The sequence below is a fragment of the Penaeus chinensis genome, chromosome 32 (assembly GCF_019202785.1).
Source record: "Penaeus chinensis breed Huanghai No. 1 chromosome 32, ASM1920278v2, whole genome shotgun sequence".
In the NCBI taxonomy this organism is placed as follows: Eukaryota; Metazoa; Arthropoda; class Malacostraca; order Decapoda; family Penaeidae; genus Penaeus; species Penaeus chinensis.
In genome coordinates this window covers 5,853,811-5,870,400 of record NC_061850.1, presented here as the reverse complement: position 1 = coordinate 5,870,400, position 16,590 = coordinate 5,853,811, and the positions used below count along the sequence as shown (strand labels likewise).

Here is a 16,590-nt window from a genome sequence, read left to right as displayed (position 1 = left end):
AAATTCTTTCTATCTACCGATCTGCCTATTTATATATCTATTCATCTATGTATCTACGTATTTGAATATATCTACTTATATATCTGTCAAGAGTAAGAGTTACCGAAGAAAATTCAGATATTTTTTTCTTTTTCTTAGAAGGGTAAAACTCGTGCCATATACTTTCAACATATTGTCGATTTCCTTCTTGGTGTTTTACTTTCTTTCCTTCGCAATGTGGCTCTAACATTCGTCATTGAAGCAGAAAGTGCATCACATACGAATTCCCTTATGGAAAGCAAAGTCCGGTCCTGTAAGGATATGAGGTCGATAAAGGGAGGATGGGTGAAGGAAAGGGGTACAAGCTGTACCAAAGCGCGGACTGGACAGAATGCGATTTATTTAAAATTATCTGCCGTGTCAACAGCTAAGGTAATTAGCAGCGAACACCTTGCTAAGACTGGATAGATTCAAGTTTGAATATTTCATTGTCATAAACAACAAAATTAAAAATCTAAGCATAAATATTGTGCTCAATGTCCAAACTATTGCATAAACATTATGCATACCTAAATTTTATTGACAATATATCAGCCTTACTACAATTTCTACTTGTCGGTTGGGGTGGATGCTGGTCACCCAACTGCCAAGGTTATCTCTAATCTGTTTATTTCTAGGTATGCCTCAATTCTTCCCTCCATTTATCAAGACAACTGATGCTGGGTTTCAAGTCAGTGTGGGAAAGGAAAACGAGCATTACAGGGCTGACTTGCAGCTGCCTTGGCCTTCTGATCAGCTCGCTCATTCCCACTAATACCAACATGTGCTGGCACCCAACAGTTATCTTTTTACGTGCTGACGTCACTGCAAGCCAATCTTTAATCTCCCTCACCACTGGATCTGACAAGTTTATGCTCTGTAATATATTGTGCAGGGCACAATATATTACACCGGAATGGTTTGCAAGATCTCTAGTCATGACTACTGCAAGGATGGCATGTAACTCGGTGAAAATCGAGGCTTATCGAGAAAGACTGCCAGATGGTCTTTTTGCTCACTGCTGCAAAGCCCACACCATTTTCAAATTTCGAACCATCTGTATATATTGTACACGATCCTTGGTACATAGAAGGGATTACTACTCACAATCCTTTGCCAGTTTAGGTAAACTATTGCCTGCCAAGTCACTGAATGTCCATTCATTTAATCAGTGAATACATAGGCTGTACTTGTAAGCTAAAAGTAACTATGCTATGATCAATGCAAAACACTTGGCATATTATGGTTAATCTTCCAGCTATTTCACATGTTACCCGTTATCATGAAGGTAGGGGGTGTGCATGTGCATGCAGCAGCTTGCCAGGACTGCAATGGCCTACGAAATTATCTAGGACAATATATTGAAGACTCATCGAACAGATGGATATCAAAACTAGTCTTTAGTTTAAGAGTTTATTACACTTTCCGCCATACATTTTTACCCTATTTGCTAGTGCATACCCTTCACCCATCTTATTGAAGGTTTATCAACCTGCAAGACAGACCGACTGTTGGTATCAAAATCAGGATCTCGTGCATCCTGACCTTGTCCAAGGAGTCCACCCAGGGTGCTTTTTGTGCTTATTCCTGCAGTGTTCATGACTTGGTCCTTGAGGATTTGTGGCAAGTCGTCAAACATGGCTTGGGGGACACCATCTGTAGAGGGAGATGAAAGGTTACTAGAGTAATAGAGACTGCCGAAATATACAGTCACCATTATGAAATAAGGCAGCCAAAGTTAGTATAATTTATGCATTAAAGCATGCAGTTCTAATGTTTAACTTGTGCAAAATGATGGCTAGTCCTTACAACATGCCCAACTTGCAAGTATCCTGTGCACTAAATGGCCTGTTACATGGAAGCTGTTACACAGGTTAAAATCGGCAGCAAGAAAACGCTGTTTAGGTGCAAGTAATCTACCTCTAAGCATGGTCTCTTGTCAAAATATAGTCTTTAGCTTAACCAAAGCTACATCTTTAAGCAACATACAAGGGAAATTCTGGGGCCACGAATATGGCAGCCTTTCATACAAGGCAGAATTTTATTTGTAAATAAAAGCTGCCCTTGAATCTACATTCCTTTTCTATAGAAAATACGGCCAATGTAAACGTACTAGTCTGTTTAGTACAGGTATTAGCTGGCGACTAGAGGCTTATTTCAAGCGCGTATGAGAAAAGTGGAATAAACCCAGTTGGCCACTTACTTCCCGAAACAGAAGCCAAGCTAACCAGTCACTCCTAGATGGATTACTGCTCGGAATAAAAATGGTACTTAACCAATATAAACCATCTTTTGAGTAGCAAAAGATTTTCCTTAGGACTTTTGCCATTACAAGTTTTCATGGTTACATTTTATAAATTAAAGCCAACCATCTTCAAAGACGCATTTTGTAACTTTAAAAAGAATTAAGCATCTAAATTGATCCATAGACCAAAGTAATGGGGCAGATCCACCAAGCGATTTAGGGGCAAATCACTTTCAAGATTAGCCAAGAGCTAACAGTCCACCTATGTACCATGTAACTTAGCCTGGAAACTGCTACCAGTTGATAGCAGTTCATACAAATGTGCTTACCTTCACAAGTGTACTTTACATTAGACCAAATAATCTCTTCTTGAGAGAAGCAATATAGTCCTAGTCTTCCTCCTTGCAGGGTGTCATCATAAATGTTTCCAGAGTCCATGACTAGATTAGTGCCCTGGTACAAGTAGAACCTAATGGTGCCAATAGTAGGACGGTGGTGAAGTTGCCAGCGATACGCCACATTTGGGGTCCATCCAATGCTGCCATCATGCCAGAGCAGTGTTGCCTGAAACACAAGGAAATGTCAAATTTAAGCTTTCCTAATACAATCTAGGGGTCAAATACAACCCAGTCTAGTGGGAGGCACCTTAGCTTACCTGATTTGGTGTGGAACCGGTAAGCCACAGGGCATCCCTAAGTGCTGGGCCAGGGCCTGTAGCAGAGTCGACCACCTTTAAGGTAACGCCCCTCTCAGCGTTGGCAAACCAGTTCTGTGGAGACTTTTTCCATGCCACAACATAGAACCTGGCATTGCTTTGGTACCTGTATAACAAGTTTAGATTAAAAACACAACGGGGCACAATTAACACCCCCTCTACCCTAAAATTTATATTCTGAGGAACTGGACTTACCCAAATACAAAGCCAACAAAGTCGTCATCACTAGTATCTTCAATAAAGAAGGTGCCATCAAAGTCTACATCAATCATTACGTGGTCACCTGGAGAATAGTATCGAGAATTAGGGTACAATTCTGGCAACCGAGGAAAGCTACCGGTATGGCAAGTTAAATACAAGTACATACCCACTGCTAGAGCAGGATCAGAATTCACAATCTGGTGAATCTCTGCACCATCATCATAGATGACCCATACTGGAGGGGCACTTGCACTCTGTGGTTCTAGGGCTACCATTTGGAGTTGCCTAGAAAATGTAGCACATTCACATGCAGGGTTAAAACCTCCTAAATACTGGAAGCTCCAGATATCAAGCTGGCTTTACCATCTAATAGAAGCCAAAATTGGATAAATTTAGCTGTAGCTCTGAATTTGCACTGACTATTCAAGTGGAAACGGGTTCAGAAGCAAAGTGGGTTATAAAGTAAATGGGGTTTATACCACTTCCGTTTCATTGAAAGACTAAACATGGCCAGATACACACTTTGGGTGCATGTGTGTGATGGGACCCTACCGCGGAATTTAGGTATTAATTCTTAAACCCTTGCCCTAACTTTGTTAGAAGTACTAGTAAGTACCCTTGCTAGTACTTTTAATAATGTAGAAGCACCATGCCTACCGGAACAAAAAATCAGAAATTAACATTTATCCAGACCTTTATACACTCATACCTGAAGTCTGTAGCATGTACATTGGGATTTTTTATGCAATTGTCGTCCAAATCGTCGATTTTGTCACCATCAAAGTCAGTTATACAAGCATCACCAAGGCCATCTCCATTACTGTCCATCTGGCCTGGATTCGGGATCATTACGCAGTTGTCGATAGTGTCATCAACACCATCGTTATCACTGTCTGCATCACATGCATCACCACTGCCATCACCATCTACATCCAGCTGGTTACTGTTTGCTACAGATGGGCAGTTGTCTACATCGTTATCCACACCGTCCCTGTAACGGCATTAATCAAGGCATAAGGATGCGCCTTGATAAAAGCATCAAGTCAGGCTGTGCACCTTTTGAAAATGTCCACCCTTACCCATCCGAGTCGGCATTGCTATCACAAGCATCACCTAGAAGGTCTTGATCTCCATCTTCCTGTCCAGGATTAGGATGTAAGGGACAGTTGTCACAAACATCTCCAATGCCATCACCATCAGCATCCACCTGGTTGCTATTAGCAAGCGAGGGACAGTTGTCTGCTGCATTCAGGGATCCTGGTTGGAGGGGAAGGTTAGTAGTACAATTTATTGTGCAAGTCAAGGATTCTCAATAATCCATTTATGCATACCATCGTTGTCGAGATCATCATCACATGCGTCGCCCACTTGGTCCCCATCAACATCCCTTTGGCTTGGGTTTGGCACTGCAGGGCAGTTGTCACAGACATCGCCTTGTCCATCCGAGTCTGTATCTTGTTGCTGAGGATTGGCTATCAGGGGACAATTATCCTGAAAGGGATAGTTGGTTATAGCTAAAAGATCACCAGCTGCCATAACCTGGAATAATTCTTCAAATTCAGCAGCTTCCTTTCATACCGAATTACTGTTGAATCCATCTCCATCAGCATCTAAGTCACAAGCATCACCAAGGCCATCACCATCAGCATCTTCTTGCCCAGAATTTGGCCTATTGATGCAGTTATCCCTACGGCAGTATTTGCTTGAACATCCTAGCTCTGTGTCTGGGTAGCCGTCCAGGTCAGAGTCAGGGGCACAGTCACCACCAATGCCAGCAAACCCAACAGCGCACTGGGAGTAAAAATGCAAGTAAATGTTAATATCGGCACCATTTCCATACGTTTGGACCCAGGCCCTGGTCATGGTAAAGGTCATTTCAACATGGCACCTGCAGCTTCTACAATTGAACGAGTTTCAGCAAGTTAATTCTAGGCAGGTCATTTTTAAAAACTACCAAGTAAATCAAGTAGTGCTAATTTTATCCAAGGAATAAAAGCTGCTGCAATACCATGTGCCATTTTGGCCAATACAAGATGGGTCTCTTCTAACAAGTTTAAAAAGCCATCTAGCCGCCCTCCCTACCATGCGACATGTCTACAGTAGATTAAATATTTAAGCTTTAAAATTTGGAACACCCGACCAGTGGGACTACATTTACATAAATAACAGGCAAGTTGATTTTAACCATGTATATGGTACCAGCCTACACTGGTGTTAAAATACCAATTAAATTGCATAGGGCATCACCTGCAAGGCATAGCAGGTTTCTCCATCACCAACATATCCTGCAGGGCAGGGGCCACAGGTATAAAAAGGTGCTATGCTTGTAAATGTACAAGCTACCCCAGTAAAGCAAGGATTTTGCAAACATGGATCTGCAAAGAAAACCCAGTTTTAGAAGTGCATATCAGGACCGTACTAAACCTGAAGTTTAATTTCAAACTCGGGAAGTCTTAGCTGCCTGTTGTAGGCCTTACAAGAGGCTTACATTTTACCATGCATCACAAAGTGTACATATTGCATAGAGGTCAAAAGGTCTGAACTGACCACACTTACCCGTGTCTGGACAATGATCATCTGGGATATCACAATGAGCAAAGGGATAATCGGCGTACTCTTCTGTTGCCTCTACACACTTTCCTGTCCAAAGCTTTCTTCACTCCACATGTATCCATGGGGACACTGATAACGCAGTTGTACCATCTGGCCAAATTCCATGAAACATTCGAAGTAATGCTGCATGTTAAGGGGGTCTGGAAATCTTCCCTCCTGTTGGCACACGAATTTCAGGGTGCAAGGATCTTCACAGCTCTTTGTTCTCTCGTTGAACAAGTGGTTTCCACTGCACATGTAGAACTTCTGCACCCAGCCATGTCTCAAGGGAATGCACGAGTAGTATTCACCACAGTTTTGGGGGTTTGCAAAGGTTCCAGATTTAACACATTCTGGGAAGCCCACTTGGTTTACACATTGGGCAGAGCCTTCATCGAACTCCTTACCCTCAGGACACTTGTAGCTTTCTGGCTGTGAGCCAACATTCTCACACGAGAAAAACCTTTGTGGGTCATAGGGATCAACACGAAACTCGTTTGGCTTCAAGCACAGACACGCATCAGGTTCATCAGGGTAGCATACAGCACCTCCAAAGCCAACCTTATCTGTACAATAGAAATTTTCTGTACACTGACGAACTAAGGCTTGTCCCTTTACACAGTGAACCAAGGTCTTGCAGTTGGCACACAAGAACCGGTTAGGTTGACTTTCACACAGATGCGACAAGGGATGGAAGTCATTGGTAACACTACGTTCACGACGCGAGCCACACTGGAATGCAGAAAAAAAAAAAAATAAATAACACCAACACTTCTTCAGTATACCAATACATTAAAGTAAAAGGAGGTCATACCGGTGTTGTTGAACAATCCATTGATGTAGCATTGTACACGAATCCATTGCAGTGATCCCTTGTTACACTGAAGCCAGTCTTTTTGGCTATGCAGTCCATGAATCCTCCACATGCATTAGGATCAGGAAACCTCCCTTCACCGGGGCACTCTGACCTGGAGAGGGGTAGAGCATCATTTAAAGTCTAGATTAAGCAAGAATCTAGAGATTTAAGAGTCAGTCATCCAAACAAGGTAAAGATATGAAAATTTGGGAGTGAAGTTCCCTTCACTTACCCGTCTGTAGCCACTACAATGGTCAGTCCCATTACCATCTGCAAGCAGTAGAAAAAAAAGTTTAGTATCTTTGTTCACACTACTCCCGAGTTTACAAACAGGTCTATACTACTCTAGCAGCTAGAATTTCAGCTACCACATTAGAGCTCGAATTAGGAAAAGTAGCTGGAAAATAATGTTGAATGTGCGTTTAGTCTGTTGGCCCTACATTAAATTTAGATACGCTTCTGCTTGTCTAGAAAGCATGGACTACCCTTAAGATACTCCTTGGTGTTGGCAATATTAAGAGTCTAGTCCTTCCCTTCACCAAGTGGAGGTCAAGTGTTTACCATGGCCAGTTTTACCTTCATATTTCAACTCTGAATGCAGTACTATACAGGAAGCTAGTGCTTCCATGGGCACAAAACCCTCCATCAACCATTTTTACTTTATATTCAGTTATTGACAAGCCCTTTTAATACTGCCATCTAAATCAAAAGTAGCCTAAGAGAAACTAGCCCATTATCACTTTAATTCCTTCTTACCTAAAGTCAATTTCATACCCAGGAGTTATGCCAGCTTGCCTTAAATACAAGACTCAATTTAAGCCTTGAACAGTTAAATTTCTTAAGCCTAAGAGAAACCAAGTAGGTCAACATCTCATTCAATTTAAAACTAGTTCAGACGCCAGAGCAGGGTCGTACATACAAGAAATAGTCGATCTTAAGAGACAGGACGAAAGACTAGGGCAAGGGCAAGATCTGGGCTAATTGACCCCTGTGCCCTGCATATTTATACTTTCCTAATGACAACAGTCATGTCATAATAGGAGCTAGTAATAACCTTACTCAAATATTTGTACATTTGTGCAAAACATGCATCTGAAAGCTAGAAGTCTCTCCAAGGTAAGTTGGAGTCGTGCCTGTGCACGAGAGAGTGATAACAGTTTACAGTTATAGGGAGCTTTCGCAGGGTATGGTAACCCGAGTCACTTGGAACAAACCCGTTTAAATGCATGTATGAAGTTTAAGTTCACCAAATCCATTCCCTGCACTAGCATTAATAGTTGATTTAGCCATGATTAAATTCATGTTTACATTTTCATGCACTGCACTTTTCCCAAACAAATTAAATGCTAGCTATGGTTCATCTCGGCTTTTGGGTGTAAATAGCATGTCTTTAGTCCCCCCGACCGCATCCCCACACGCGCAAACTCCAAAATTCCATCTGAAAAAGCCTTCAAGGGTAGGCTTCACCGACCTTCTTGCCACCATTACGTTCGGCACTACAGATGAGCAAGGCAGGCAAGGTAATACTGATTCGTAAAATTTTTTTTTTTTACACTTATACAAGGAGAGAAAATACCAAGTCACATACTAGCACCTTCGATGGATATTTCGAATAGATCATTTTATGGACTTTTCTACCGTTACTCGTCCCCTAACTTCCATTAGGAGCCAAATCTGATACTTGTCAGCCCTCCAGCACTAATATAACCAATCCGTAGTCACTTGGAATACTCACGGGTAGTATTGCGGAAAGAAACGCCATGTTGGTACAGCGCCTGGCTACTGGACGGGGTGTCTTGGCTTTTATAAACATTAAAAGAACGATTAGGGGAGAGATTATAGTTTTTTGCGCGCCCTTGTATTCTTTGCCTGCCATCTATGAATACTGAGGAGGCATAGAAAACGGAGAACCGATCTTGCCGCAAAGGAATTCGTATGTGATGCACTTTCTGCTTCAATGACGAATGTTACAGAGCCACATTGCGAAGGAAAGAAAGTAAAACACCAAGAAGGAAATCGACAATATGTTGAAAGTATATGGCACGAGTTTTACCCTTTCTAAGAAAAAGAAAAAAATATCTGAATTTTCTTCGGTAACTCTTACTCTTGACAGATATATAAGTAGATATATTCAAATACGTAGATACATAGATGAATAGATATATAAATAGGCAGATCAGTAGATAGAAAGAATTTTAGATAGATGGACACAGAAAATTATATATTTTAATCGCCGAAATATCAAAAGTTAAGAAGACCCAATTCGCTGGGTTTAAGTCTTGCTTCAATGACCTCGAGGTCATAGGCCACTTTAGGAGAAAAATTAAGGAACTACTCGTATGGTAATGACAAAAGTTCCAATTGCCCTTAGATTTATTATAATTATTATAATTATTACTATTAATTATTAAATAATAATAATTAATAATAATTATTATTATTATTATCATTCTCAGCATTAGCATTATTAGTCTTGCTATTATTATTATTAATAGCATCATTATTCTTAGTATTATTATATTATATATTATTACATTATTATTATATTATATCATATATATGTATGTATACACATATATGTGTATATATGTATACATATATACATACATGTATATATATATATACACACACACAGGGGGGGGGGGGAGAGAAGAGAAAGATAGAAAGAGAGAGCGCGAAAGAGGAGTACCCCAGTGAAAGAAACAAGGAAACAAAGAAAACGGTATTTCAGAACTTCACTTCGAGAATCAAGGTTTGTCACTGTCCCATACTGTTTTAATATATCAGATTTGTTAATATTTTTTATTATTACTCGGGTGGAGATGCTACACTGGGGCGTAGGAGGTGGGGGATGGAGGGGTTGTAGGTAGTAGGCCGTTTTGCTTAATGCATTTGCAAATGAGCTGCATAACGCGCGTAGAGCGAATAGAAAAGGACTGCATTTGCATAAGTGAATAAGCAGTGGTATATATAGAACACGTGGGACTGCGGCTCGTCCAAACATTATTTCTGATCGTATGATTGGTTCACTTCCTCTTCGTCTTGTATGGTTACTGTTTGTCTACTTATGGCATTGTGCTTTTTCTCATTTGTTTTTTCTTCTTTTCTTTTCTTTTTTTCGATTCCCCTTTTTGTCTTCATTATATTCATTCATTCTCTCTCTCTCTCTCTCTCTCTCTCTTTCTCTCTCTCTCTCTCTCTCTCTCTCTCTCTCTCTCTCTCTCTCTCTCTCTCTCTCTCTCTCTCTCTCTCTCTCTCTCTCTCTCTCTTTTTCCCAGCCCCCCTCCCTCTTTCTCTCTCTCATCCTCACTCTAACTCTGTCTGCATAAATTACCTACTGCCATTTTTTCTTATCTATTCCCATATTAAACCTTCTATATCGATAGAACCACAAAACAATGGAATGGAATACGCCCATGGAACCACCATTAATGATAGGGAGAAGCCATCCCGGCAGAAAAAGGTGCGTATATTACTGCACCAATTATTCTCTGGCCCGACAGTTGTCTTCCATGTGAGAGACATTTACAGATACTTTCATTTCCATGTGATTCTCATGGACCATCGCAATAAACACGTAGCGTGTGTATGTGTGTGTGTATGTGTGTGTGTGTGTGTGTGTGTGTGTGTGTGTGTGTGTGTGTGTGTGTGTGTGTGTGTGTGTGTGTGTGTGTGTGTGTGTGCACCGGATGCTGATATCAACCGTACACTTTATTTTTTATTTTTTTTTTTCAAAACTGTATTATGTTTCATGTTTAAACTTATCTAACTTTTTGAGATCCATAAATTACTGTTTGTGTTAATATAAGAGCATGATCATTGTAGATAATTGGCCAGATTTGAATGAAAACGGAACGGCTGAGGAAAATCTGCCCTGAGGAAATAACAGCGAAGTTTTAATCAACAGTACAAGGGTAAACTTTCTCCTCCTCTCGATGCTTCATTAGCCAATTTGTTTTTTCCTTTTCCTCTCGTCTATGTGTTTATGTTTGTTTTCTTTTGTCTGTTTCTTTTATATAGCTTTTCTTATCTTTCTTTAAATTTGTAAATTATCGAACTTCTCTCTCTCTCTCTCTCTCTCTTTTTATTATATATATATTTATATTTGTCCTTGCTAGTTTTAGCTACTTTCGGTTTTGCTGTTGGTGCAGATATCTATTTATTAATACAGTAGTGTCTGTCTGTATCTACGTGTTTGTATCAGGTATCTGGTAACTTCGAGCATCCATTATATATCTTGTCTATTCCATTTATTATTCTATCCCATGATATATCTGGTTATTCACATATTTGATCTAAAGATTAGTCACCGTAGCTATTAGTATTAATTATCATTTTAGGTTTAGATTAAAGATATGTTTCATTAATCATTCTACGGTTTTCGCACAACATAGAAACTAGGATTTGGTAAATATATATTTTTTGCTTCATATTTATCTCACATTATTCTCCAAAACTTGTATTATTATTTGTGATAGTCATCAGTGTCATGCCAGAAACGTTTTCTTTATGCACCGTAATTAGCATAAGACTGGAATAAATCTTCAAAACAATGTAAAAGAGGATACTGACTTCATATAGTTAAATAAGGTTTCACATATTCAAATCTTCGTTGTATTTGCCTTCCCAAGTTGCGCTATGCACTGTAACCACCAAAAATAACGGACTTCATGAAGTAAGGAGTAAATGCATAATGACTCTGCTTTAATGATAAACAAGTAGAAATCCGTCATAAGCTTACGCTGTTGTATTTTTTTCTATTCACCTGTTGTTATACCATTAGTCAAATACCTAGTTACAGCCACAATTTTAATCATCAGGATAGAAGTACTTTGTGAATCTACAGACATCCATGCTTTATCCGTCATGTAAAAATACGATACTTGTTTTAAGAATAAAAAGTCTGTATACGTGTTATAGTGATAACAATTTGCCCTTACATAGTCTCGAGTCAATTTATATTCAGACTGTATGAAAGAGGCCAGTGTGTGAAGAAATAAGTAAAACAATTATAATAATAAATGAATAGATAAAGGAAATTAAAGAAAAATAAAAGAAACTTCATCTCATATCACTGAACTCGGCTCTTGCCCAAAGACCCAAGACAGGCTGCTGGTGAGAAAGTCTACGGCCTTGTCCATTATTCACGGGCGATAGGAGGACCAAAGCGTTTCTCTTTACTTACTGTAGCGTGTGGCAGCAATGCATAATGTTATCTTTCTTGCGAAGAGGGAAATCGTTGGTTCTGTGTATTTTTATGTATGAATGTGAACTTAACCAGAACATGAACGTGAAGTGAATGACATACCACGATTTTTCTGTCATGGAAGTAAATTCTGTACTTCAAATGCTGATGAGTTATTATGTGTCCACAAGTATGAATTCAATTATGCTATATTCCTCCCAACTCACATCCCTCTTGTAAAACTCATGCATCTCTCCGCCAGTGCTGGTAAAAATGGTGTACGTGATGTATCTTTAAGCATACTAACACTGCGTGTCCTGTGATAATAACGTTTCTAAGAGCGCTATTAAAGCTTCATGTTTCAGCATGAACGGTATTAATGTATGTGTCTGTGTGTCTTGCCCTGTGAACTGCTTACGTTTTGTCCGTTTTTATGCTTTACTTGTAATCTTTGGTTTGGAGATAATTCCCAGTTCCATCATGTATTAATTTGTTAGCTTGTGTTCTTTGAAAGGCAACGTTTAGGACAAGACAAAAAGCTTCAAGTCATATCTTAGTTTACAGTTAATCCTATATAAAGTATAGAAATATAGTTAAGTAATTAAAGACAAGCAACTAACAAGGAAAGCCATAATGTAAGAGTTAAGTCTTACAGCAGTAAAAAAAACAGATTATTCATCTGTAAAGGCTATGGATAATGATGTCTTTGACTCTACCTATTTACCATATATCTATTTACTTCGTACATAAAAGAAACCCTTTCTTAATTCATATGAATGTATGTAGATCAACCCTCAAACTGAATGCCAGAGATGAGTTGGTGAACCCTACAATTTTCACATATTTTTTTTTTTTTTCTTTACGTTTCCTCAGATGATTAGAAACAGGAGCTTATCAGCCTCCTGTAATCTATTCTTTCCTTGTTAGAGCGTAAGTTTTCGTACCCAAGTTCATGATCAAAGGGAAGGAGAAGAGAACGAATTTACTAAAAGTGTGGAAAAAAATATCGAGGGTGAAAAAATAGGGACAGATTTAGGTTACTGAGATTTGGAATAGTATACATAACTGTGTATATATATATATATATATATATATATATATATATATATATACACATATAACATCCACTTACACATACAGACACGCCCACATAAACACACACACATACACACACACACACACACACACACACACACACACACACACACACATATATATATATATATATATATATATATGTATATATATATATATATTTTTTTTTTTTTTTTTTTTTTTTTTAACGGCCATCCATTCCACAAGCAGGACATAGGCCTCTCTCAATCCACTATTGAGAGGTCATTTGGCAGTGTCACCCTTGCCTGATTCGATGGCCTTCCTAATCAACCGCGGTTCAATGCGCTAACACTTGGGCCACGGCGGCGATCTCCCCTACGACACCTGCGTTTCACTTCTCAAAGCGATATGTCGTTTTCTCGCCGTGGGATCGGGCTCAAGCCAGCAGTCAAAGCACAGGCATTAGAAAACGCAATCTAGAGATGACTATATTGAATACAATGAGTTTCCAAGAACCTATAAAATAAAATAAAACACAGACAAACACGTGCATAAATACATACAAACATACACATATATACACATATATATGTGTGTATGTGTAGTGTTTGTGTGTATGTGTGAGTATATATATATATATATATATATATATATATATATATGTGAGTGTGTGTGTGTGTGTGTGTGTGTGTGTGTGTGTGTGTGTGTGTGTGTTTGTGTGTGTACGGATTTCGTAGAAAGAAAAGCGGAAAGTAACGCTCCTGATGACAGCTATTAAACAAAGGGGTGTGATTTAAAAGTCTTACTCACACCAAGGATTTCCTCATTCCCTGATAAGCAGGAAACGGATCTCGTGCTGTACGTTTGCTGTGCTTGTATTTTACTTTTATGGTACGTTTTTACTGCTGTGAGAAGATGGAAAGAGGGTCGTGCACTCGTAAAGGGGGGGAAAAGGGGTACAGCAGGTCGTTGTGCACTGCGCGATAATGGGAGACGTCATGAGGACCTTCAGTACCTGTGCTTAGAAGGGTGTGCGAACGCGTGCGCGCTCTCACTTGCATGTTTGCTTGTTTGTGTGTAAGTGCGTGTGTTGTGTCTTGATTCTTGTTCTGCGTACAAATCAGGGCATATTTTAGGGAAGAGTTCTTTAGATAGATAATTAAGATAAATGGTATACCAAAACGCAACAAGAATAATATTTATAATGATAGTAATGACAACAGTAATACAAATAACCACAACAAAAATACTAATACTAATACAAAGCTGACAATGATATTAACAATGATAATAACATACTCGAAACTGACCCCGTATAGTACAGCGTATAATACAGGCTAATAAGGCTTGTAACTAATAACGCGTGATACTCGTCTGTGCAGTTCCGCTGTTCCCAAGTCATTTCGACTAAATGCTTCCTTCGGGGCCCAAGTATTAGTAAAGTAATATCAGCAACCGAAGAGAGTGTTTATGGTGGCAATATTGCACGTCGGAACAATTAAGGGATGGTGGCGCTGTCTCATATCAGGCAGGAGTAGTCAACGCGTCTCGTAATGGTGTACCATAAGGGCATTCAAAGGCTGGGAGGAACCATAACACAGTCAATGACGTGGCGACGGCTATTTTGTATGGGTCTCCCCTTCTCGTTTTCTTTTCCAGAACGTTTTCTGTTTCCTTCCCGTTGCTGTTTCTTTGTATGCGTTGTGAGTAAGTGCGTGTGCGTGTGCGTGTGCGTGTGCGTGTGCGTGTTCGTGTGTGTGTGTGCGAACGCGTGCGCGCTCTCACTTGCATGTTTGCTTGTTTGTGTGTAAGTGCGTGTGTTGTGTCTGCCCTCGTTTGCATGTGTTTGTTCGTTTATGTGCATGTGTGTAAGTATAGATGCGTAGATATGCGTATGGTGTAAAAATAAGAGTATATTTACCTAAACATAGGTAGTCAGATTCTATACGTATTAAATAAAACACTCACAACTGTAAGCTCAACAATACCCATTTAGTTTTATGTTTACATCATTCATCACGTGTATTGAAAAAAAATAAAATAAAATAAACGTGCTACGATCATGAAATATTTGTAAAAAGAGAAGAAAATTATGTAACGTGTGTAAAGTATTATTAGCAAATAAAAAAATAGTCACACAGAAAACATAAATGGTAAACCAGTGTCATTAACCTGTTAACTCACTTGCCATTACGGTTTATCGGGACGAAAATTTGGCTGTTCTTCCTAGTGTCAAGAATCTATAATGTAATTCCCTGGAAGGTCTATAAAAGGAATCTATTTAGCCGGTGCATCTGCTTTAAAGCTCCCTCAGACTGCTGTCACTTCTGCTGCAAGATAGTGGTTGTCTTGCTTGATTCGGTTCCCAAGTATTAGATGAAGACGTATATGGACACTTTTTAGTATCGTATAGTTGTTAGTCCATTATTCGCTGGGTTCATTTATCACGAAGCTAAACCATTTTTTTCTCTCTTTGTGCCTCTCTCTCTCTCTCTCTCTCTCTCTCTCTCTCTCTCTCTCTCTCTCTCTCTCTCTCTCTCTCTCTCTCTGACTCCTCTCTCGCTCTTGCACATTTAATTTGAAACTTAAGAAGTAGGTGTGCAAGTGAAACATCAACTGCCTCATTTCAGGATGAGCAATGCAGAAGCATCTGAAACCATACCTACGAAAGGACTTGACTGATCAGACGTGTCAAAGGAACAGCACTGTTGTAGAATGTCTTTTCAGGGAACCCAGATCAACTCATAAAATAATGGATAAAAAAAAAAAAAAAAAAAAAAAAAAAAAGAGGAAGAGAGTGGGGCGCTGTGAGAGAGAGAGCGGGGGGGGGGGGGGGGAGAGAGAGAGAGAGAGAGAGAGAGAGAAGAGACGGAGGAAAGAGGGAGAGAGGAGTGACGGGGATAGGGAGAGAGAGAGGACAGACAGAGAGATTTCTTGCAGAACCGTTTTCTATGTTTGATAAATAAAACAATTTTCTTAAACCTTTGCTATGGACAAAGAGAGAGAATAATGGGGATGGCATTAATAACCAATATTGACAATAATGTAGTAGTAGTAGTAGTAGTAGCAGTAGTAGTAGCGGTAGTGATAGTACTAGAAGTAGTGGTCGTAGTAGTAATAGCAGCAGCAGCAATAGCAGTAGGATAACAATGGCGTCGGTAGTGATGATAATGGCGATAATCAAAATAAGGATAATGCTATTATTAATATCAAGAGAATGATAACATTTTTATAATAATATGTTAGTAAAATAATGACAATGAAAATGGTAAAGGTAGTACTACTATGTAGAAATACCACACATACTAGACAAAAGAATTAATACTTATCATGGGCTGAAGTATTTTCATACTTTTCCAACAGTGCTCTATATATATCAACATTTTAAACAGAAGTCTATCACACTTATTACCTATTTCTACATATCCAAACATCTTATGAAGAAAACGAGCATTAAGTTAAAGCTATCATGGAAACCTAAGGATAATAACCCCTCAAGATATAGTGTGTCTCTATAACCTTAAACCCTTCTACACGTGCTCGTCTTTTCGAACAAGGGCCTTAAAAAAAAGTTAAAAAAAAAAAAAAAATCTAGACGTAAGGCTTCTTGCGTAGTTGCAATCTAGTTATATTTTGTTTGCAGTGACTTACGTTGCAGGTAAATGAAATCCCTTTTGTTAACTGTATGTCGTTCTGCATATACAAATTACATCTGATGAACT

General features: G+C 39.2%; 1 protein-coding gene across 1 annotated transcript; it reads right to left on the bottom strand.

Annotated features, from left to right (window-relative positions):
- Positions 1 to 1,417: 1,417 nt before the first annotated feature.
- LOC125042739 (cartilage oligomeric matrix protein-like) lies at positions 1,418 to 8,440 on the bottom strand. Its single transcript, XM_047638595.1, is given in 15 exon segments — positions 1,418 to 1,674; positions 2,593 to 2,827; positions 2,919 to 3,084; positions 3,174 to 3,261; positions 3,346 to 3,464; positions 3,889 to 4,170; positions 4,259 to 4,436; positions 4,511 to 4,670; positions 4,758 to 4,970; positions 5,427 to 5,554; positions 5,736 to 5,822; positions 5,825 to 6,503; positions 6,586 to 6,739; positions 6,860 to 6,897; positions 8,363 to 8,440. Coding segments are annotated over 15 exon segments (2,811 nt in total). The 3' UTR covers positions 1,418 to 1,468.
- Positions 8,441 to 16,590: the final 8,150 nt, after the last annotated feature.